Below are 23415 nucleotides of genomic sequence, written 5' to 3' on the forward strand. Positions count from 1 at the left end.
TTAAACATAAACAACATCTACAAAGTTATGATGCTCAAAGTTCAAAGCAAAGGGAGATATTTTCTTTTAAAGAATTCTCTGTTTTAGGACTACAACAAACAGCTGGTAGGGACTACAACAACTTCTTCTGGGTTAGTGACATCACAAACCCTAAAATTTACATAAACTCTGCCCCCGGGAACATGCAACAAAGGGGTGAGGCCATGTTATTGCAATACAGTACATAACACAAATGCATTAGCATGTCATAAAAGCAAGATGGCAATATAAGTTATAAACGTAATTAAACTAAACTATACCTGCTCTATCTTCGTGCAGCATATATTCTCTGACTCTGTAGGATCTTACAACAGTTCCCACATGAGCGATTTGTAGATTATCATGACAGAATATGCTAATCAATGACTTTAAGATAGTTAACTCCACATCAGCTACATAAATTTATCCACTAACCATTCAGAAACATGTTGTCACTTCTTCCTGAGTCTCTCCATCATTGTCCGACTCTGGTTTGAACAAAAAAAATCTGAATAGTTTCTGACATTTTCTGCATGAGGTAATCGGAGCAGCTAAGCTAACACAAGCTCTTGAAACTCCACCCTCTTCTTGAGAGCAGCAGCTCATTTGCATTTAAAGGGACACACAAAAATGGAGCGTTTTTGCTCACCCACAAAAAGTGACAAATTTAACAAGCTATTAAAATGATCTGTGGGGTATTTTGAGCTAAAACTTCACATACACACTCGGACATCAGAGACTTATTTTACATCTTGTAAAAGTGCCATTATATGACCCCTTTAAATATGGCTCCACCTCAGATTGGAATCTTCTCCAGACTAAGATGAAGCTAAAAAATTGGTTTCCTATAGTAATTTTAAAAGGTTACTATGTAACCTTGAGAGTGAATTAATGGTGTGTAAATGTTTTTAACTGGTTGTATTTATGCTGGATTTAGTATTGTATGTTGTAACCTTGATGTATAACTATATGTAAATTCAGCTTCTTATCTATCTATCTATATATATATATATATATATATATATATATAGAGAGAGAGAGAGAGAGAGAGAGAGAGAGAGAGAGTATAGATACAAACACACACTGGATTACCATGTTGACCAATGAGCTGGTGGCTGGCAGGAGTAGAAACACAACCGGTTGGTTCTGCTAAACAACTGGTTAATCATACATTTTGAGATCAGTATTTGGCCAGCAAAAGCTTGACTTTAAAACCAACATGGTGTTTTTGCACAACCGCTGACCATGAGAACTGTTCTAGTGGCCTTGACTATAGCCCTTGTGGGTAAGTAACCTGCAGTGCTGTTTTAAATTACATCATTTATATGCATATCATAGCATACCATTGAATATTACTGAATATTACTCTTTTTATGATATTTCAGCAAGTCAACATGTGAATCTTTGTAAGTAGTTAATCTAATTTTACTAGTAACAAAAGGATAGTTTTCTACAGTATGTATGTGTATTATGTAAAATTCTTTTTTTGCACTTTTAGTCCCTGATTTGGCAGGCACCGAGACCTATGTGTACAAATATGAGGCTCTGCTCTTTAGTGGTCTTTACCAGGAAGGTCTGGCCAGGGCTGGCATTAAGATCAACAGCAAGGTTTTAATTAGTACTGCAGCTGAGAATGCATTCTTTCTTAAGGTACCAGAACTTTTATGCCAGACTTTAATGCCTTCATGGAGCTTTGTTCTCTTACTGCCCACATATAATTGAAAAGAAGCTCAAAGTTTCCCCATTCGTTTCAGCTCTCGAAACCTCAGCTGTTTGAGTACAGTGGTATCTGGCCCACAGATACTTTTGTCACTTCTAAGCTCACCTCAGAAGTGTCTGCTCAGCTTCAGATTCCTATTAAGTTTGAGTACACAAATGGTAAGGTTGGAAGGATATTCGCCCCTTCTGTGGTCCCAACTACCGTCATCAACCTGCACAGAGGAATTCTGAACATCCTTCAGCTCAACCTCAAGAAGACCCAGAACATCTATGAGGTTCAAGAGGTTAGATTCACTGAAATTGAGTTTGATTAGCAATAATATTGAGCTAGATTGAGCTGAGTATTCTTTCTGACAAGGATGGAGTTCAAGGTATTTGCGAGACCCAGTATCTGATTAGTGAAGATGAAGAAAACAACCACACCATCATCACTAAGTCCAGGGATCTTACCCTTTGCCAAGAGAGGATAATGAAGGATGTTGGCTTGACTTACATTGAAAAGTGCAATGAATGTCAGCAGGTCAGGTCAAAAACTTATTTTTCCTATCAGTACTTTAGTTTGTGGGTTTTCAGCTGGGGGTCCATAAAGATATGGGGGTTTGTGACCTGAAAATGATAAACATAGATGTGTTTCTTCTATATATCATTGGACAGAGGGAAAAGAGTCTCTCTGGAGTTGCAACCTATAGCTACACCATGAAGCCAACTCCAACTGGTGTTGTGTTTACTGAAGCAACAGTCCAAGAGATTCATCAGTTTACACCTCATTATGAGATTGGTGATGCTACCCAGATGGAAACTAGGCAAGACATTTGTTCATGCACTCTCATTCTGATTGAATTATATTTGTGTTTATTTTTTTGTGTGTGTGTTAACCTAGTTTTATTTTCAATATTTCAGACAAACCTTGACCTTTCTGGAGATTATGGCATCCCCCATAATTCCAATCAGTGCTGAATATTTAGCCCGTGGATCTTTACAATATGAATTTAGCACTGAGACTGTCTGGAGTCCAATTCAGCTCATGAGAATCAGTAATCCACAGGCTCAAGTGAGAACATATTCATGTTATTATTGTAATTTTTCATTTAATATGTTTGAGTTTTTCTTAATAGTAGTATTTTAACTGTCTCTTTTTTGTTTGACTGGTATGCATTTAGATAGTAGATGCTCTGAATCACCTGGCAACCAAAAAACTGGAAGAAGTCCATGAAGATGTTCCTTTGAAATATATTCAGCTCATTCAGCTTATGCGATTTGCAAGTGCAGATGCTGTTGAGGGAATCTGGTCTCAGTTCAAAACCAGACCAAATTTCAGGTACATCAATATTAATTTAAAAGTCTGAAAAAGCTATTCGCAAATTGTCTCTCATCTTTACTTCTCTAAGGAAATGGATCTTAGATGCTGTTCCTGCAGTTGGCACCCTAGCTGCTTTAAAATTCATCAAGAAGATCATCTTGGCAGATAAGCTTTCCATCCCTGAGTTCACTCAGGTCCTTCTGGCCGCTGTGCACATGGTCACTGCTAATTTGGACACCATTAAGATGTACTCTGTGCGTACACTCATATCTGAAGATTGACTCAATCTTAAACTCATTATTTAGCATGTCTGAACTTGTTCCTTAAATGTTGTTACCACCAAAGGGTCTGGCTTTGAGTCACAAAGTTCAAGAAACACCAGTTCTACGTGATGTTGCTATGCTTGGCTATGGGACAATGATTAACAGGTACTGCAGTGGTGCTCTTGAATGCCCAGTGGAGACTTTGAAGGTAAAGAAGATTCTAAATCAGGGATGGGCAACTTCAGTCCTGAAGAGCCACTGTCCTGCAGTGTTTAGCTTCAACCCTAAGCAAACACACCTTAACAAGCTTATTAATGACTTCAGGATTACTAGAAAGCTACAGGCAGGTGAGCTTTTTTTTTTTATCAGGGTTGGAGATAAACTCTGCAGGACAGTGACTGAAGATGCTCATCCCAGTTTTAAATGATTTGCTTAATTGTATGTGTGGATATGTGGACAACATGCTTTTTTTCTTTTAGCCCATCCATGAGATTGTTACTGAGGTGACTGCAGAGACTGACATTGCAGAGATCACATTGATTCTGAAAGTACTGGGCAATGCTGGTCACCCTGCTAGCATTAAATACATCACAAAGTTTCTACCATTATTTGGGAACCAAATACCTAATTTTCCATTGAGAGTTCAAGTGGGTGCAATTTTGGCTCTGAAGGCTGTTGCCAAAAAGGAACCAAAACTGGTTAGTCAGATATTTTGAGTCATGCTTTGTCATACTGTCAAATGGGATCAACTCCAGTCCCTGGGACTTGAGACACAATGTCTCCCTATTTAGCACACTAACAAACTAAGTTGAATCAAGCGTTTTAATTAATGAGACATCTAAAACATTTTGGGAGTTGGGTCTCCAAGACTGGAGTTGAGAAACACTGAGTTACTATATGCCCTTTTCTTTGCATTTCAGGTCCAGAATGTAGTTCTACAGATTTTTGTGAACAAAGATCTCCACCCAGAGCTGCGCATGGTCTCATGGATTGTGCTTTTTGAGACAAAACCAGGCATGGGTCTGGTTATTACTCTTGCACGTGCTCTTTCGAAGGAACCAAATCTACAGGTGGCCAGTCTCGTGTACTCTCACATGAAAGCCTTGACAAGGAGCACATCCCCTGAGTTTGCTCCAATGTGAGTTTACACTAACAAATGCTGCAATATTTTTCAACATACAGATGTATAAATCTTCAACATCTACAATCTTTTCCTGTGTATTTCAGTGCTGCGGCCTGCAATGTTGCCATCAGGATACTAAGCCCAAAACTGGAAAAACTTTGCTTTCTTTACAGCAAAGCAATTTTCTTGGATGGTTATGAGCGTAAGAAAGTTATGTTGACCTCCAATGGTGTTACATGCCAGGAGATGTTTTCCTCTGAAAACGTACTGATTAGTTTCATTGTTTAGCTCGTCTCATGGTTGGTGCTGTTGGTAGTGCTTTCATCATCAATGATGTTGCCACCGTCCTGCCCAGAGCTGTTGTAGCTAAAGCACGTGCTTACCTTGCTGGAGCTGCCACTGATGTGATTGAGGTGAGTAGCTATAAAGATGCAATTCTTCTCAGTTCTTCTCATTAATTTCTTAAAACCCATACTGTACCTAATTCTTTCAGGTTGGCATCAGAACTGATGGAATTCAGGAGGCTCTTCTGAAATCTCCATTTCTGAAAGATGAAATGCAGCCCAGGATGAAACAAGTGCTCAAGGCTGTAAGTGTGGCATATTATAAATGTAATTTATTCAGTGTTTCTTAACAGCTACATATATATTTTTTGTCTATTTGTTATACTGCAGTTAAAAGCATTCAAGGCCCTCCCAAAGAAGCAGCCATTGGGCTCGATCTATGTGAAACTTCTTGGACAAGAGATCGCTTTTGCAAATGTTGGCAAAGCAGTTCTTGAACAGGCAACACAGGTCTATTGTAGTAATATAATTTCATATGAACTAAGGGTGTGTTCCCACTTGGCAGGTTTGATTTGATTAAAACAAACTCTGATGCAATTGCTCTGTTAGTGCGGTTTATTTGAATAAGTGTGAATGCTGCCATCCAAACCCTGGTACGCACCAAACGCACCCTGAAAAGGGATCTGAACAAAAAAGAACCAAGAGAACCAGACTACAAGTGTGAACACACCCTAAAACTCTGTTATATAAAATAATGTGCATTGTTTTCCTAAACTTTTAAGAAGAATGTTCAACATAGGGCTAACAATCAAATTTTATGGGAACGTTTTATTTTCATGGTCCCCTTTAGACATTCTGTTGACTATAAGTAACATTGCACCTACCAGTTGCACCTAATGTCAATTACTAGTCATCAAGGTATTAGTAAACTGTTTGCTTAATAAATGCTAACACTTTATTCTGATGGTCCCCAAAAGACATTCTACTGACTATAAGTAACTGTAACACAGTTCATATGTACGGGAAGAAGGAGGCGGGAACCGGTGAACATTCAACAAAACTTTAATTCAAAATAAACAAATACAAAATGAAAGTAATGCCGGCAGACCCTCGCGGACGTCTGCCGGCCACACAAACATAATAAAACATAACGTAAAGTCCAGGCCTGGTCCTCTCTCGTCCTTCACTGTCGTTGCTCCTCCTTTTATGCTCCCGGAGCACCTCCGTGAGAGACTCAAGGCCCATTGCCCCTCGCAGGCCGGGGGGTACTCCCGCGATTGCGCTTACTCCCACTCCCCCCCCCGGGGGCCTGTCTCAGCAGCCGCAGCACCTGGGGGTAAGGACAGACGAGACGAGAGAAAGGAGACGGAAGTAAGGGGAGCGACAGGACAAGAGAGGGGAGAGAGGAAAAAGAAAAAAAAAAATCTCAGCCAGCCGAGAGGCTCTTCCTCGCGGTGCCATGCTATGGTACTGGGTGCTCGGTGGACGGCCCGATCCTCGACCACCTCCTGGCAGCCGGCGATGGCTCCTCCGGTTGAGGGCAGCCGGCAGCGAGTCCGCCGTCCCCTGCTCCTCCCCTTTCATGCCGGTAGCAGGCTCCAGCCCACGGCGGACGACGGCACTCCTCCGCTCCCTCCAGGACGGCAGCCACCCCACCTCGTCCCAGGAGCACGGCATCCGGGTCTCCATCCCACCTTTCACAAGGCTCCAGTACCACCGCAACAGTTCGTATGTACGGGAAGAAGGAGTCGGGAACCGGCGAACATTCAACAAAACTTTAATTCAAAATAAACAAATACAAAACGAAAGTACAAACATAATAAAACATAACGTAAAGTCCAGGCCTGGTCCTCTTTCATCCTTCACTGTCGTCGCTCCCCCTTTTATGCTCCCGAAGGTCCTCCGTGAGAGACTCAAGGCCGGTGCGCCTCGCAGGTGATGCTCGTTATCACTTGCGTCACCGGCCTCGCGCCGTTCCCTCGCGGCTCTCGCCCGCCCTGCTCGCCACAGTAACTTTGCAAATTCATGTCAACTTATTCTACTAGCCCTAACCCTACCAGTCTACTAATACTCTAATGAGAGTTAGTTGATCTGTAGGTGCAACATTACTTATAGTCAACAGGATATTTAAAGAGGACCATCAAAATAAGTATAACCAATTTGATCTACAGCTTACCACTGGAGGCTATATACCTGAACTGGCAGGGGAAGCACTTAAAGCAATGCAGAATGGCATTGCTTTCAAATATGCCAAGCCCCTGCTGGTGGCTGAAGTGCGTCGCATCTTCCCATCAGTGGCTGGTGTACCCATGGAGTTTAGTTTGTACACTGCTGCGGTTGCTGCTGCTAATCTGAAGGGTAAAACAGTCTCAAAAGCACATTAGTCAATTTGAAGTTAGTCTCTTTTGTAACAAAGAATGACACACAGAAAATGTACTGTAGTTTTTGTTTTTTAAACTTCTTTCTTATTGCCATCATATCCAGTCCAGGCTATTATTACACCACCTCTAACTGAAAACATCAGTGTTGCTCATCTGATGAAGACAGATGTGAAGTTAACCACTGAAATTTTACCCAGCATTGCCTTACAGACCTTTGCTGTAATGGGACTAAACACTGGCTTTATTCAAGCTGCTTCCATGGCCAGAGGAAAGATCAGTACATTTTTTCCTTTAAAAGTAGAAGCAAAGTTTAACATCCCAAATGCTAATTTCAAGATACAGGTCTTTCCTATTGTACTTCCAGTGTATGCTGTGACTGCACGGTAGGGAATATTTTGAGTAGTCCTTCACCACTGTCTGTATCATTTCACCACTGTATCACTGCCACCATCTCATAACTCAAGTGGCATTTTATGCTTCTTGTCCTAAACTAGCATTGAAACTTTGTCAGTAACCAGAAACATTAAGGAGGTCAATGCAGAGAGAATTACACCCATTGTACCTGAGGCGGTAGTTGGGCAACATTCACAAGAAATACATACCTCCATGATTTCACCTGGAGATTTGGTAAGATACTATAATAAGAGATTTGTTTGGCTATATACGTGTTGTAAAAAGAGAATTTCTAATCATTTGTTTTATTTATCCCTACATAGTCATCTGAAAACGTTAACCATTTGGCATCTGTTATGCCACCTGCTGAGGAACCTGAACTGAGGACAAGTGTTCCAGTTCACAGAACTGTTTGTTCTGTTGTACCTCACATTGGAGTCAAAGCATGCATGGAGATTATGTCCTGTAATGCTGACTTCATCAAAAACACCACCCTTTATAACATGATTGGACAGCATGGAGTACATATTAACATAGCTCGAGGCAAGTATCTGAAATAAAAACTATACAAATGACATCTTCAGAGTTTCGTCAGAATTATGTTTGTTATAAAATTAAAAATTATTTATCTTATAATTTATTTATTGACAGCTGATGGTCCTGCTGTTGAGGGACTAGAGCTAGAGGTCCAACTGGGTCCAAGAGCTGCTAAAAAGCTCCTTAAAGAAATAAACATTGGTGATGCAAAGACTCCCAAGTTCAAGACTGTCCTTCAGAAATTGAAGGAAATACTAGAGGGTGGACAGAGGAACAATAACTCCAGGTTCTTCAACCATAATGTATTGTTTTACCCTAGAAGCACCAGTAGCCACAGCATTAGTTCCAGCAGTTCTGTTCGCTCTTCCAACTCTCATCTGTCCAAAGTGAGTTTTCATTATCACACTGGTAAATTCACACTACAGGACTTGGATACCAGGCATGTCTAGATATTTAATGTATCGGCGACACATCGGCGCTTCTCTCAAATCACAACTTTGATCATTCAAACAGTAATTGTCACTCATGTGAATGCCTCAGATTTTGAGTTTTTGACAGCAATCTCCATCAACTGTCGGCAATGTAAAATTAGGGCTAAAATTGTGCAGCATGTGGCTGACATTAGGAAATAAATGAAAGAAAAAACATCATTTACTAAAGTCAATGTTTTAGTGTTTTACTTTTAAAACTATTTTATTTTTATTCTGGATCACTAGGAACTTTCCAGTGGACAAAACAGTGAACGTTTCAAGCCTGTTAAGGAGGTGGTATGACAGTTCCCATCAGCAAATCTTTGATAAACCCTTTTTTTAGGGCTGGGCGATATATTGCATGCGATTGTCACGCGCATTTCGTCAGTAAAGCCGGTTCCCTGATTACCGCGAAATCGCCATCACCTGCTTTCAAATGGAGCGGCATTTAATAGACAGAACCGTAGTTCACTGACAAGTTACGCAATATCGCGTTCATTATCGAAGGAGATTCATCTACGATAATGAACGCGATATTGCGTAGCTTGTCAGTGAACTACGGTTCTGTCTATTAAATGGCGTTCCATTTGAAAGCAGGTGATGGCGATTTCGCGGTAATCAGGGAACCGGCTTTACTGACGAAATGCGTGTGACAATCGCATACAATATATCGCCCAGCCCTACCTTTTTTTTATTTATTTATTTTTTTTACATAGATTAATTGGTAAATGTCTTTACAATGCAGCAGGCTATATTCCTTGGGGACTCACTTCCTCCAGTGTTTGCTATCATTGCACGAGTTGTGAGAGTTGATCGCAAATTGTTGGGGTACCAGCTTGTTGCTTACCTGGACAGGCCCACCTCAAGAGTGCAGATCATTGTGGTCTCTATTGCAGTGAAGGACAACTGGAAGATGTGTGCCAATGGCATCCTGCTGAGCAAGCACGAAGTTGCTGTAAGAAATTTCATGAAATGGGTTCAGGTTTCAGATAACACTTTTGTTATGTTAGGGGTGTACAATTCTGCTCCTGGATGGCCAGTTTAGCTTCAGCCTGCCTAAACACACTTGAATGGAAGTTTCTAGTTATCTTCTTTAAGAAGGATTGGAGCTAAACTCTGCAGGAAAGTGGCCCTCCAGGAGCAGAACTGGACACTCTATCTATAACCCTATAAAATGTTCTTCAATCTAGGCAAGGATAGCCTGGGGTGCAGAGCGCCAACAATATGCAATTTCCATCAGCGCAGGGGCTGGCAACCATGGTCCAAGTCCTATGGCGTATCTCAAAGTGAAGTGTGAGAAGGTGCCCACAATTATCACCACCTATGCCAAAAGGTTTGGTTACTCTCCATTTCGCAAAAGTTCCACTTCATAAATGTCAATGTGTCAACACTTTTTTTTTTCCTATTCAAGTTTGGCTGAATACATTCCTGGTGCGGCTCAAATGACTGGATTGGCCATTAGTGATGAAAAAAACATTGAGAGACAGATTGAACTGGTCATACTTGTCCCAACTGAAAGGACCCTGGACATCATTATTAAGACCCCAACGGTAAGCAACAATCTAATGACTGACTCACTATGCCTTTATTGACAGCACTTTTTTTTTAAAAATGTGTGAATTTGCAGATGACTTTGTCCAAGTCAAACTTGGTTCTTCCAATCGCTTTAACTTTTGAAGCTGTCCAGGCCTATCCAGAAGAAGATGTCATGAACATAATTCGAAACCTTTATATAGAGGCTAGTTCAGGTTAGTAAAGTCTAATGGCCTTTCGTTTTTGTGACTATCTTTATCTTCACTAAATGATTTGTTTGTCTCACTGTTTAGCTAAATGCAGTAAGGTCAGAAATACCTTGACTACTTTCAACCATAGGATATACAACTATGTAATTCCACTTTCCTGCTACCAAGTCTTGGTTCAAGACTGCACTTCAGAGCATAAATTCATAGTACTAATAAAAAAGGAGGATGTCTTTGAGCATGAAGACCTAAACATTAAGGTGGCAGACATGTAAGTCCTGCTTACTGATATTACTAGTTCCACAAAGAAACCTCACTGCAATATTAATTTTTTTTTTTTCTCACAACAGTGATGTAAACATTTACCACAAGCGCAGTGCAATGAAGGTTAAAATGAATGGAATTGAAGTACCAACCACAAATATTTCATACCAGCACCCAACAGGTTGAGGTTCTCTCCACATTAATTTGGTATAAAAGTCTGTTGCTTGCATTAGCATTTCACTTTTTAGACTTGAAATGCAATTAGAAAAATAAGTATTTGAAATGCATTTTATGCAATTAAATATAACATTTAATGGGATGGTTACTACCTTGGGAAGGAAGACTTGGTATGTTCTCCTGTAAATTTTAGTTTTTTTCTTTATAGGAACCATACGAATTGAAAAGAAGGGTCAAGGCATCGCTCTCTATGCACCAAGCCATGGTCTACAAGAGGTCTACTGTGACACTGATCAGTGGAAGGTAAAACATAACTTAACAGACCAGTATATGTGGTCATTGAATTAAACTTAAACTATGTTAGGGTATCACAGTTTAATTTGATATTACAAACAATACGCTCAAGGTGTTAAAGGGTTAGTTCACCCAAAAATGAAAATAATGTAATTTATTACTCACCCTCATGTCGTTCCACACCGTAAAACCTTTGTTCACCTTCAGAACACAAAGTAAGACATTTTTGATGAAATTCGATGGCTTAGTGAGGCCTCTGTTGCCAGCAATGTCACTGAACCTCTCAAAATCCAGAAAGATACTAAATGCATATTTAAAACAGTTCATGTGACTACACTGGTTCTACCTTAATATTGTAAAGCAATGAAAATACTATTTGTGCGGCAAAAAAAAAAAAAAAAAAAAAAAAAAAAAAAAAAACACTTTTCAACAATATCTAGTGATGGTCGATTTTAAAACACTGCTTCGAAGCTTTACTAGTCTTTTGTTTTGAATCAGTGGTTCAGTCCATTGTAAGATAAAAAGAGGTTTCCCCGATTTTGCAGATTTATGTTGCGGACTGGATGAAGGGACAGACTTGTGGACTGTGTGGAATGGCTGATGGAGAAATCTTACAGAATTATCGTACACCCAGTGGATACCTGACCAAGAGCTCAGTCAGCTTTGTTCACTCATGGGTGCTTCCTGCTGAGAGCTGCCATGATGCTGACCGTAAGTGTTTTACTGCTAAAACAATTCACTCGAATAAAATGCATTTATTGTATTTCATCTACCCCAGAGTGTCAAATGAAGCTTGAAACTGTGGAACTGGAGAAGCAGAAGTCAGATAGGCAAGAGTCCAAATGCTACTCTGTTGAGCCCGTGTTGCGTTGCCTGCCTGGCTGTCTGCCAATTAGGACTAGTCATATCACTGTTGGATACTACTGCCTGCCTTCTAGTAAGACCTTCATCCACTGAATTTTCATACAACATTTCATCGATTTCTTTTTTAGAAGCAACAATTTAATTTGATGCTTTTGTTTCAGATCTAAAATCAATCCTTTCTGCAAATCTGAGCAGCAACTATGAGAAGACTGAAGATCTGATAGAAACTGCAGAAGCCCATGTGGCCTGTTACTGTACAGAGGAGTGTGTTTAACACTGTAGCAAAATTGCAACGTTTTTTTTTTTTGTTTGTTTGTTGTTGTTTTCTTTAAAAAATTATACTAGCTAAACTAAATTTATTTATGGGTTAAAACTACATCACATCACTACATCACATCAGCGCAAGCTCTGAAATGTATCACAATTGCTAATTTGGCAGGTAAATAAGTAAATTTCCCCCCTATAATTTAATAAATATGGTCTTTAGATATTTCTTTTGATGTAACAATATCAGACATAAGTCTATGCATAGTCATACACAATTCTATACATTTACATTAGTTGATACATTATGAACTAACAATGAAGAATAATTAACATTAACCAAAATTAATAAATGCTGTGAAGAATATTGTTCATTGTTAATTCCAAAACCTAATACATTAACTAATGTTCACACATTCGTAACTAAATATTGCCTTCAATGAATAAAATAACACCACAAATTTGTGACATTACATTATTTCTCTCTCTAAAGCATTACTATTTAAGCAAATCTATGCAACTGTACATATCTGTTTGACTCTAACTGTACATTGTTTCAGTATACTAACATGTGTAACCACAGCATCATGGCTACCATCCTCTCACAACTGTTCTTTTATTACTTTTTGCCCATTGTTTCACTGCATCTACCCATATTTGAGGTACAAAGAACATCATATAATAATTATGTCTACATAAATTCCACATACTGCTGATGTTTTGTGAATTCTAATTATATTTTGCCATATGCATAAACATGACAACCATGTGATTTGGATGTTTATCAATATTAGAAACAATGACCATGACTTCTTGATCTGTTTGCTGTGTGCAAGTCAAAATTGCATGATGCACATGACATGACATTGCTTTTATGAAAGTGTCTATTTATGACTTATTTTGACTGATGTACTACTAAATGTAATTTTAAGTTTATTGAACAGTGAAAAATGTGTCAAAATGTGAAATGCATAAGTGCAAGCATATATGAATGATAATCTATCTATCTAGAAATATAACTAGTGCCAACTATCATTTTTTATTCATATTATTTTTATTTTAAGTGACTGACAATCATTCAACTTTCAAAATTGATTAAATTCTATAATTGATAAAACCAAAATATTTTAATTGGGCATTGTTATATTTAGGTAAATTTGAAAGTATTCTAAACATTTTTTTAGAATACCAAAAAAATGCGAAGTATTCTAAATGTTTTTTCTTGAGATTAAATAGTGAAATATATATTATAGTTTATTATATATTATATATATAGTTTCACTGTGGACAATGGCCTAAGGATGTCATGATGAGAGGCCAGGGTGGCCTAACCTCTAAATGATATCTCTTATCAATAATCTAACCAGCCAAAGCTTATTTTCAGTGTAAGACGCACACATAGAAACGTTCGTTAATCATTATTTTAGAATGAATATTTGCTCAGCAAAAAATGAAAACTATAAAAGTCTGTACTTTTCTTGAATTCTTCACAAACCACCAGCCATGAGAGCTGTTGTGCTTGCCTTGACTCTAGCCTTTGTGGGTAAGAAAATGCATTGATTGGAAAATTTTATTAGATGCAACTTTATTTTTAGATATTTGTCTCATTGTCTTTATTGTTTCTTTTAGCGAGTCAACAGATTAACCTTGGTAAGTGTTATGATTTAGTTTAGACTATATATAAATATATATAAAAGGTTAGGCTACATATATATAAAATTATGTTTCAGTTCCTGAGTTTGCCCTGGATAAGACCTATGTGTACAAGTATGAGGCTCTGCTCTTGGGTGGTCTTCCTCAAGAAGGTCTGGCCAGAGCAGGTATAAAAGTCAGCAGCAAGGTTCACCTCAGTGCCGTGACAGAAAACACCTTCCTGATGAAGGTAATGACTATTAAAAAACAAAAAGGTCCCAGCTAGCCCCTACTATTACAAGCAATCATACAATAAATTAAATGTACAATCAATTAAATGAAAATGTCCCCTTACAGCTCATGGATCCTCTACTCCACGAATATGCTGGCATTTGGCCCAAGGATCCATTTGTTCCTGCCACTAAGCTCACCTCAGCTCTGGCTGCTCAGCTTCAGATTCCCATCAAGTTTGAGTATGCTAATGGTGTGGTTGGAAAGGTGTTCGCCCCTGCAGGAGTCTCCCCTACAGTGCTGAACTTGCACAGAGGAATCCTCAACATCCTTCAGCTCAATCTCAAGAAGACCCAAAACATCTATGAACTGCAAGAGGTGAAAAAGTGCTCCTAGTACATTTTTTAAATCTCTTTTAAGTTCTACAATCTTATTTATTTTACTTGTTCTTCAAGGCTGGAGCTCAGGGAGTGTGCAAGACTCAGTATGTCATCAGTGAGGATCCAAAGGCCAACCACTTTATTGTCACCAAGGCTAAGGATCTGAGTCACTGCCAGGAGAGAATCATGAAGGATGTTGGCTTGGCATATGCTGACAGGTGTGCTGAATGCACGAAGGTAATGAAAAAGACAACATAAAATTGAGAAATCTACCTATTATGTTGCTAACTATTGCTAATGCTAAATTGTTTGTTTTTTAGTCCATATCTGTTGGCTTTGAGGCAATCTATATGCTAGTGTATTAACTTTAAGCAGCTATGTGCTAGTCTTTGTCTTCTAAGAAAAATAGACCACAAATGTTGATAACTTGCCTTGCACTCATGAAAGTATAAATAAAACATTCTCTAGACTGAAAAAAGGAAACTTACCTGTCTCTCAACAGAGGATCAAGAGTCTCACTGAAACTGCAACTTACAACTACATCATGAAACCAGCTGCAGCCGGTGTACTGATCGCTGAAGCAAGAGTTGAAGAAGTGCATCAGTTTTCACCCTTCAATGAGATCCATGGTGCTGCCCAGATGGAAGCAAAGTATGATTAGTCCTCTGTGAGATTTCTCTTAAAATATGAAGTAACAATATTTAGTGACATATTACATAATATTACATAGTGAAGGTGCACAAATATATATATATATATTTATTGTTACAGACAAACCTTGGCTTTTGAAGAGATTCAGAAGAACCCTGTTGTTCCTATCAAAGCTGATTATTTGGCCCGTGGATCCCTGCAGTATGAGTTTGCAACTGAGATTCTCCAGACCCCCATTCAACTCATGAAGATCAGTGATGCACCAGCACAGGTAAAGACGTAGATTGATTTACCTTTAATGCATCAAAGCTTTAAGTTATAAGAAAATGTATCCACTTTAAACTGTCAAGATTTGACGCATGAATATTGTCTTTACTCTTACCAGATTGTGGAGGTCCTACAGCACTTGGTTGTAAACAATGTGGCCATGGTCCATGATGATGCTCCTCTTAAGTTTGTTCAGCTCGTCCAGCTCCTGCGTGCTGCCACCTTGGAGAATATTGAGGCCATCTGGGCTCAGTTCAAGGACAAACCAGTTTACAGGTTAAATTTTGTAAAAATGTTAAAAGCAATATAGTTAAAATGTTCTACTTAAAACAAATAATCTGTTATAGGCGCTGGCTTCTGGATGCTCTTCCAGCTGTTGGCACACCGGTCATTGTGAAATTAATCAAGGAGAAGTTCCTGGCTGGTGAACTTACCATTCCCGAGTTCATTCAGGCTCTTGTAGTTGCTCTGCAAATGGTCACTGCTGATTTGGACACCATCCAGTTGACAGCTGTGAGTACATCTTTCTATACTCAAAATGCTGTTCTTTAAATCTTACCTTAATCAAATGAATCATTTCTGTATTTTGTTGAACAGAGTTTGGCTTTGCATGAGAAAATCGCCACAATCCCAGCTCTTCGTGAAGTCCTCATGCTTGGATATGGTTCCATGATTGCCAAACATTGCGTTGCAGTTCCCACTTGTCCTGCTGAGCTCCTCAGGGTAAACACCTCAAGCCCAGAAAGCATACTATTCTGTCAAGAACTTAATCTATAATATTGTTCTAAATGTATGTGTCTCAAACTCATTAGCCCATCCATGAGCTTGCTGCAGAGGCCATTTCCAAGAATGACATTCCTGAAATTACTTTGGCTCTGAAAGTTCTGGGCAATGCTGGTCACCCTGCTAGTCTTAAACCCATCATGAAGCTCCTTCCTGTACTAAAAACTGCAGCTGCTTCTGTGCCTATTAGAGTCCAGGTTGATGCCATCTTGGCCCTGAGGAACATTGCCAAGAAAGAACCCAAACTGGCAAGTGTCAGACATTGTAGGAATGAACAACTGTAAAAGAAGATGATTAAGAATACTTTCTTCCAATAATATACTAATCTCGTTCCCTCCCTCAGGTTCAGCCAGTGGCCCTGCAGCTTGTATTGGACAGGGCTCTCCACCCAGAAGTGCGAATGGTTGCTTGTATTGTGTTGTTTGAGGCAAAGCCCTCAGTGGCTCTCATGTCCAGTCTTTCTGGTGCTATGAAGATGGAGACTAACATGCAGGTTGCAAGCTTTGCCTATTCCCACATCAAGTCCTTGACCAGAATCACTGCTCCTGATATGGCAGCTGTGTAAGAATGACAAATATTTTTTCATATATTTTACTTTATCATGTCATTTGAGCACAATCCAGAGGTAATCATGGTTGTCCATTTCAGTGCTGGTGCAGCTAATGTTGCCATCAAGCTCATGAGCCGCAAGCTGGACAGGCTTAGCTTCTGTTTCAGCAGAGCCCTTCAGCTGGACTTCTATCATAGTGAGTTTTGCAATTTCATAAGAGAGGTCTTTTGTGTGTTTCTTAAGATATGTAAAAATAATCCCCACATATAATAAATCACATTAATTGTATTCTTACCTCTGTCCCTGTGCAGCTCCTCTTATGATTGGAGCTGCTGGTAGTGCCTACATGATCAATGATGCCGCCACCATCCTGCCCAGAGCTGTTGTAGCTAAAGCACGTGCTTATCTGGCTGGAGCTGCTGCTGATGTTCTTGAGGTGGGCAAACCAAGACGTTTTTTTTTTTAAAAAAAAGTCTGACTCAGTTTTCAGTCTTAACTCAGTTTCAGTTGATTCTTTCAAACAGATTGGTGTGAGAACTGAAGGAATCCAGGAGGCTCTTCTGAAATCTCCTGCTGCAGATGAAAGTGTTGACCGTATCACAAAGATTAAACGCACACTGAAAGCAGTAAGTTATAAATTTGAGACGTTATATATATATATATATATATATATATATAAACATTCTATTGTTTACATTTTCAGCTCATAAACTGGAAGGCTTTGCCAACCAACCAGCCTTTGGCTTCAGCATATGTAAAACTGCTTGGACAGGAAGTGGCTTTTGCCAGAATTGACAGGAACATCATTGAACAAGCAATACCGGTATTGTGTTCTAGTTCCTGCATCTTATTTTATTACCATAATTCTCATTTGACTTATTACTTGAGATATTATAGAAATTCTTATTAGATTTATTTTGTCTTTTCATAAATATCCCCAGCTTGCCACTGGACCCAAACCACGTGAACTGTTGAAGGTTGCCCTTAAAGCTTTGCAGGAAGGAATTGCCTTTCAGTATGCCAGACCCCTGCTTGTAGCTGAAGTGCGTCGTATCTTCCCAACAGCAGTTGGTGTGCCCATGGAGCTCAGTATGTACTCCGCTGTTGTTGGTGCTGCAAGTGTCAATGGTATGTTTTTTTTTTTTCTCGCTTTGAATTTTTAGCGTTCTTTCCTTGGAAAAGAGAGGGTAAGTTCTTAGTCTTATATTCATCTGTTCATCCTTCTAGTTAAGGCCACCATTACACCTCCTCTCCCTGAGGAGATTGAGACCATGACTCTTGAGCAGCTGAAGAAGACTGATGTTCAACTCCAAGCTGAAGCAAGACCAAGGTACACTTTTAAAAACACCTGAAGCCAAGAAATAGCATACACAACAGCACCTTTAAAAACACAACCTCCCTTATTCTTGTTTCAGTATTGCTATACAGAAATTTGCTGTGATGGGAGTGAACACTGCTTTGATCCAAGCTGCTGTTATGGCAAAGGGAGAAATCCGTTTAATTGCCCCTGGAAAAGTGGCTGCAAGAGCAGACATTCTCAAGGGCAACTACAAGGTGGAGGCTCTGCCTGTTGAGGTTCCTGAACACATTGCTGCTGTGAGGTAATGAACTCTTAGTCTTGCCAGTGTTGCAAAAATATTGAATGAATTTCCCCAAAATTACCAACAGGTTCCTCCAATATTTTCTTGTTTTGACAGTTTTGAGACTCTTGCTGTGGTCAGAAACATTGAAGATCCAACTGCTGAGAGAATTGTTCCGCTGGTACCTGAGTTGTCCCTGCAAAACCCCCAGACATGGGTAAGCCACACATGATGTATGTCAAAAGTCAAAGTGGCAAGACTTGTTACAGTACTTGTTAATTTTCTGTTTCAGTCTTCTGAGATCCCTGATCCTGACATGCGAGCTGAAGCTCCTATGAGACCTACTGCTCCATTTCACAAGACTCTCTGTCTTGCTGTCCCATACATTGAAATCAAGGGGTGCATTGAGGTGCACTCTCACAACGCTGCTTATATCAGAAATTCTCCTCTCTTCAACATAATTGGACAGCACTCAGCTCGTGCTGCAGTGGCAAGAGGTATTTTCAAAAACAGATTTACTTGAGTTAGCAGGATGTATTTTCACATAAAATTTGAATTACTTTTGTCATTTTGGCTGTAGCTGAAGGTCCTACAGTTGAAAGATTGGAGCTTGAAGTCCATGTTGGTCCTAGAGCTGCTGAGAGGCTCCTTAAGCAAATCAACCTCATTGATGAGGAGACTCAAGAAGGAAAGGCCTTCTTGTTGAAATTGAGGGAAATCCTGGAGACTGAAGATAAAAATGTGCCCATCTCTTCTGAAAGCAGCAGCAGCCGCATAATCAGCAGTTCAAGCTCCTCCATGTCCAGCTCTCGTATGACTGAGGTGAGGACATGGGATCTTGTTTGATGGCTTGGTAGTTAACATTTGTATAATCAATGTCTCCTATTTTTATTAATTCTCATTTCTTTCTTATGGGTTTTCAGACTGCCAATCACATGGAGCCCTTCAAGAAATTTCACAAAGATCAGGTAATTACTAAGGAATACTTTTTAATCATTACTCATTCTATTACATCTCTATTTGGAGTGATTGAGTTTCTGCCAGCACAGTTAATACTATACAAAAACTTCTCTTGCAGTACATGGCACAACATGGTGCCTCAAAGGCAGTAAGCAGTGGAAGCGCTGCATCTAGCTTTGAGCATATCCAGAAACAGGTGAACTAATTTCTGTGATTTGATTTGTCTAAAACAAAACCTAAAAAGGAATATCACACTTCTTGAATGAATTGCTTAAATGATTGTTCATTCTTTTAGGCTAAATATCTTGGGAATGCTGTTCCACCTGTTGTTGCTGTCATTGCCCGTGTTGTTAGAGTGGACCACAAGTTGTTGGGTTACCAGCTTGCTGCTTTCTTTGACAAGCCAACTGCAAGAGTGCAGCTCATTGTTTCCTCCATTGCCGAGAATGACAACTGGAAGTTGTGTGCTGATGGTGTCCTGCTAAGCAAGCACAAAGTCACTGTAAGATCAGAGCTCAAAATTCCCCAAAATGTCACAATTGTCTAATTCTGTCCTTGATGTTCTGCTGGTCTGAACTGTACATACATTTTATTCTTCAGACCAAGGTTGCTTGGGGTGCAGAGTGTCAGCAATATGCAGTCATTACTAAAGCTGAGGCTGGAATCCTTGGAGAATTCCCTGCTGTCCGTCTAGAGTGGGAATATGAAAGGCTTCCAGTTATTGTCACCACCTATGCCAAAAAGTAAACACAATGGTCATTAACTGTTTTGTGGTAACTGTACAAATGTTTTTGAATCCATTTTCCCTATGTATCACTTTTCAAACAGGCTGTCTAAACACATCCCTATGGCAGCATTGCAGGCAGGAATGAGGTTTGAAAGAGCCACGAACAGTGAGAAAGAGATTGAACTGACTGTGGCCTTGCCCACTAAGAGGACCCTGAATGTTGTTGTTAAGGCTCCAGAGGTGAGTGGCCAGTAATATTTAAACTATGAATCACTCAGAAATAAAATAAGAAAAAGTAACTACTGTAGCTGTTTTCTGCTGCTTTAGATGACACTGTCAAGGATGGCTGTTCCTCTCCCCATCACTGTTCCCATAAATCCAGATGGAACCCTTTCCATTCATATTGACCAGGACATTCTGTTCAGAGCCCAGAACTATATCTATGATTACACCACAGGTACAAATCAGAGACATGACACAGGAATTACCATATCAAAACAAATTCACATTTAATATATTTAGAAACCACACACTTGCTTGATTTTTTATTTTATTTTATTTTTTTAGCTCAGTGCAGCATGATGCAGGACACAATCACCAACTTCAACAACAGGAGGTACAAAAATGAAATGCCCATTTCCTGCTACCAGGTCTTGGCCCAAGATTGCACACCTGAGCTGAAATTTGTTGTTCTGTTGAAGAAGGATGAAGAGTCTGAAGAAAACCGCCTGAACGTTAAACTTGCTGACATGTAAGTTCACTCTGTTGTGAACTAGTATCCATTTAATCTGCAGGTTTATTTACTGTGATTATAGTTTTATTACCGCTGCACTGAGTTGATCACCTGTCTTTAACAGTGATGTAGACTTGTATGCTTTGGGCACTGACGCAAAAGTTAAAGTTAATGAAATGGAAGTTCCCGTCAGCAGCCTTCCCTATCAGCATCCCTCAGGTAGGGTCTAAGGTCCACGTGGTCTCTTTGAATTCACATAACATGTTTAGCTAATCTAAATTAAATCTGGTTTAGGCTCCATCCAGATCAGGAAGAAGGCTGATGGTTTGTCACTTTATGCTCCTAGTCACGGGCTTCAAGAAGTCTACTTTGCTAATGGTCATTGGAAGGTGACTGCAAGTTAATGAGTATCTATCAGCTACTGTATTTCTACAACAAAAACACATCATCCAGAGTTTAATTTCTCATTTATAGATCCAAGTTGCAGACTGGATGAAGGGACAGACCTGTGGACTCTGTGGAAAAGCCGATGGAGAGATCGGACAGGAGTACACTACACCCAGTGAATACCTAACCAAGAGCTCAGTCAGTTTTGCTCACTCATGGGTGCTTCCTGTTGAGAGCTGCCGTGATGCCAGCCGTAAGATTTGTTTAATGCTGTGTATTACAAAAATATCATGTGTTTTAAGGAGGTTTTAAACAAAGAAATATTTACAGAATGCCGCATGAAACTTGAATCTGTGAAGTTGGAGAAGCAAGCGATTTTGAATGGACAGGAATCTAAATGCTACTCTGTTGAGCCTGTGCTGCGCTGTCTGCCAGGCTGTGCACCAATCAGAACCATCCCTGTCACTATTGGATACCACTGCCTGTCCACTGGTAAGTGATTTCATTACTTGTTTGAAGATTAATATGAAATTCTCATATAACACTGACATTTAATAATGTTACCATGAACTACACAGGCCAAATAATATGCAAAATGATTAACATAACATTGTCTGAATGGGAAAATATACCATTTTGGCTTCTATATGTCACTTACATTTTTATATCCTGTGTTACAGACTCCAACCTCAACATGTTTGATGGAATCTATGAGAAGAGCGTAGACTTGAGAGAGACTACTGATGCTCATGTGGCCTGTCGCTGCACTGAGCAGTGTGCTTAAACCCAATTCTTGGCTCAGTAGAACCTAATACAACATTTTTGAAGCTACTGTAAATGAATGCCTTAATTTCAATAAATCTGAATGAGCCTTCTCAAAATATGTCTGCTGACTATTTTTTCTTTATTTAACAACTGGAACTTTACTTCCTACTGTTGTCTACTTCTGCTGTAACCACCATAGATACTGAGGGAGAGAGGATACACCAATGGGTTTTTCAATGACAATTCAATTTAATTCAATTCACATTTATTTGTATAGCGCTTTTCACAATACATATCGTTTCACAGAGAATGCATGTCAACATTACAATTTAGATAATCTGGTATCGGAGGTGACTGTCCAATGTATGTGGTTTCAGAAATGTACATATAATCATGCAGTTAGCTAACAATGTAATAGTTTAGGCAATTTAATTTACAATCACTGTTAGCAGTTTAATTGAAGGTAGAAGCAATGAGCTCCTGGAAATAATGTATTACATATTAACAATAATTAGGATATATAGAAATTTGGGAATGTGCATGTTGATCCAGATGTTACGTCATCTGAAGTCCTCGCAGGAGTTGGCGCCGTCTCTTCAAAGGTGTTGGTCATCTGAGGTCTTCATAAGAGGCTGGATCCAAACTGAAGCTGATGTACTCTCTAGTCACCTCGGGACGGGCGTCCCAAGATAAAACAGAAAAGCAAACAGAGAATAATTAGCTGGTGTTCATAACATTAAGCAAAGATGTCATGTGCAATTGATCTGATATGAGATGCATTATGTGAATGCTTGGCTAAAGAGATGCGTCTTTAATCTAGATTTAAACTGGGTGAGCGTGTCTGAGCCCCGAACATTATCAGGAAGGCTATTTCAGAGTTTAGGAGCCAAATGTGAAAACGCTCTCCCTCTTTTAGTGGATTTACCCTGATAGCAAGCAATGATCGAAATAATGTTAAATCAGTGTTAATGTGTCAATGTTAACCGCATTGATTCAATATCCCTTTTACACCCTCAATTAATGTTGAAAACAGTTTTCTATATGAGGAAAATGCTTGTGAATTTAAACATGTTGCGTTCAAATTCTGGGCTCAATTACTTATCTGTAGGCCACTTTATTAGTATAATGTTTAGTGAGTTTGGTCTGTTAATATCACTGTCTTTCTTAATACATTAAGCCACTTTAAGCATTTTCTATAACGGTTTTCCATGGGAGGAAAAGGCTTAACGTGTTATTAAATGCGTTGAGATCATTCAGGACTCATCCGATTTTTTTGTAGGCCTACATAGTATTTATTAGTATGATGTTTAGTGAGTTTGGTCTATTAATATCACTGTCCTAGGCTACAATCCACGTTAAGCGTTTTTCACGTTAAGCGTTTTAGAATGTCCCGTTGCCGACGCATCATGCCTCACTGACAGGTAGGCTATCGCGTTTATTTCGTTTTTCCTTTTTTATTTAAAATATTCACAAACTTGTTAACTATATCATGATATATAGATGATATATTCCGATTGTCAAATATGTGGAAGTTAATGTGTTTTGATGTTTATAATGATCATGTTGATAAAACAGAGGATCAGTCGGATTTACATCACGTAATCAATTTTTCCCAAAATACATAAATGTAAGTGGCTGGTGAACTGAGAGAAAAGAGTAAACTTTATTGTTTCATACGC

General features: G+C 39.3%; 2 protein-coding genes across 5 annotated transcripts; both read left to right on the top strand.

The window, feature by feature from the left end:
- The first annotated feature begins 1144 nt into the window (after positions 1–1144).
- Positions 1145–12907, top strand: vtg8 (vitellogenin 8). 4 transcript variants are annotated; one of them, XM_048166068.1, is made up of 32 exons: positions 1157–1303; positions 1404–1424; positions 1517–1668; positions 1773–2021; positions 2096–2257; positions 2392–2540; positions 2638–2788; positions 2898–3055; positions 3126–3291; positions 3383–3508; positions 3780–3998; positions 4221–4438; positions 4528–4625; positions 4712–4836; positions 4917–5012; positions 5098–5217; positions 6879–7065; positions 7192–7471; positions 7583–7715; positions 7805–8024; positions 8133–8404; positions 8735–8785; positions 9234–9443; positions 9679–9821; positions 9900–10038; positions 10116–10236; positions 10315–10498; positions 10578–10672; positions 10877–10971; positions 11508–11673; positions 11741–11899; positions 11988–12907. In XM_048166068.1, exons 1-32 carry the CDS (start codon positions 1264–1266, stop codon positions 12098–12100), a joined length of 4818 nt encoding a protein of 1605 aa, XP_048022025.1. In that variant the 5' UTR covers positions 1157–1263; the 3' UTR covers positions 12101–12907. The 4 variants fall into 4 exon arrangements, 3 of the variants coding, with proteins under 3 accessions (XP_048022025.1, XP_048022042.1, XP_048022033.1); XM_048166085.1 differs by having other exon boundaries at positions 8735–8782; positions 9237–9443; XM_048166076.1 differs by having other exon boundaries at positions 1159–1303; positions 8735–8782.
- A 620-nt stretch (positions 12908–13527) lies between these two features.
- On the top strand, positions 13528–21852 carry vtg2 (vitellogenin 2). Its single transcript, XM_048166055.1, has 34 exons — positions 13528–13633; positions 13720–13740; positions 13821–13972; positions 14080–14331; positions 14409–14570; positions 14836–14984; positions 15105–15255; positions 15370–15527; positions 15599–15764; positions 15849–15974; positions 16064–16282; positions 16378–16595; positions 16683–16780; positions 16896–17020; positions 17109–17210; positions 17288–17407; positions 17526–17712; positions 17812–17914; positions 18000–18185; positions 18282–18381; positions 18457–18661; positions 18745–18986; positions 19088–19132; positions 19243–19320; positions 19420–19626; positions 19725–19867; positions 19953–20091; positions 20179–20308; positions 20419–20602; positions 20709–20803; positions 20879–20973; positions 21059–21224; positions 21302–21463; positions 21652–21852. Exons 1-34 carry the CDS (start codon positions 13594–13596, stop codon positions 21753–21755), a joined length of 4830 nt encoding a protein of 1609 aa, XP_048022012.1. The 5' UTR covers positions 13528–13593; the 3' UTR covers positions 21756–21852.
- Positions 21853–23415: the final 1563 nt, after the last annotated feature.

This window comes from Megalobrama amblycephala, linkage group LG2 (genome assembly GCF_018812025.1).
Source record: "Megalobrama amblycephala isolate DHTTF-2021 linkage group LG2, ASM1881202v1, whole genome shotgun sequence".
Lineage (NCBI taxonomy): Eukaryota > Metazoa > Chordata > Actinopteri > Cypriniformes > Xenocyprididae > Megalobrama > Megalobrama amblycephala.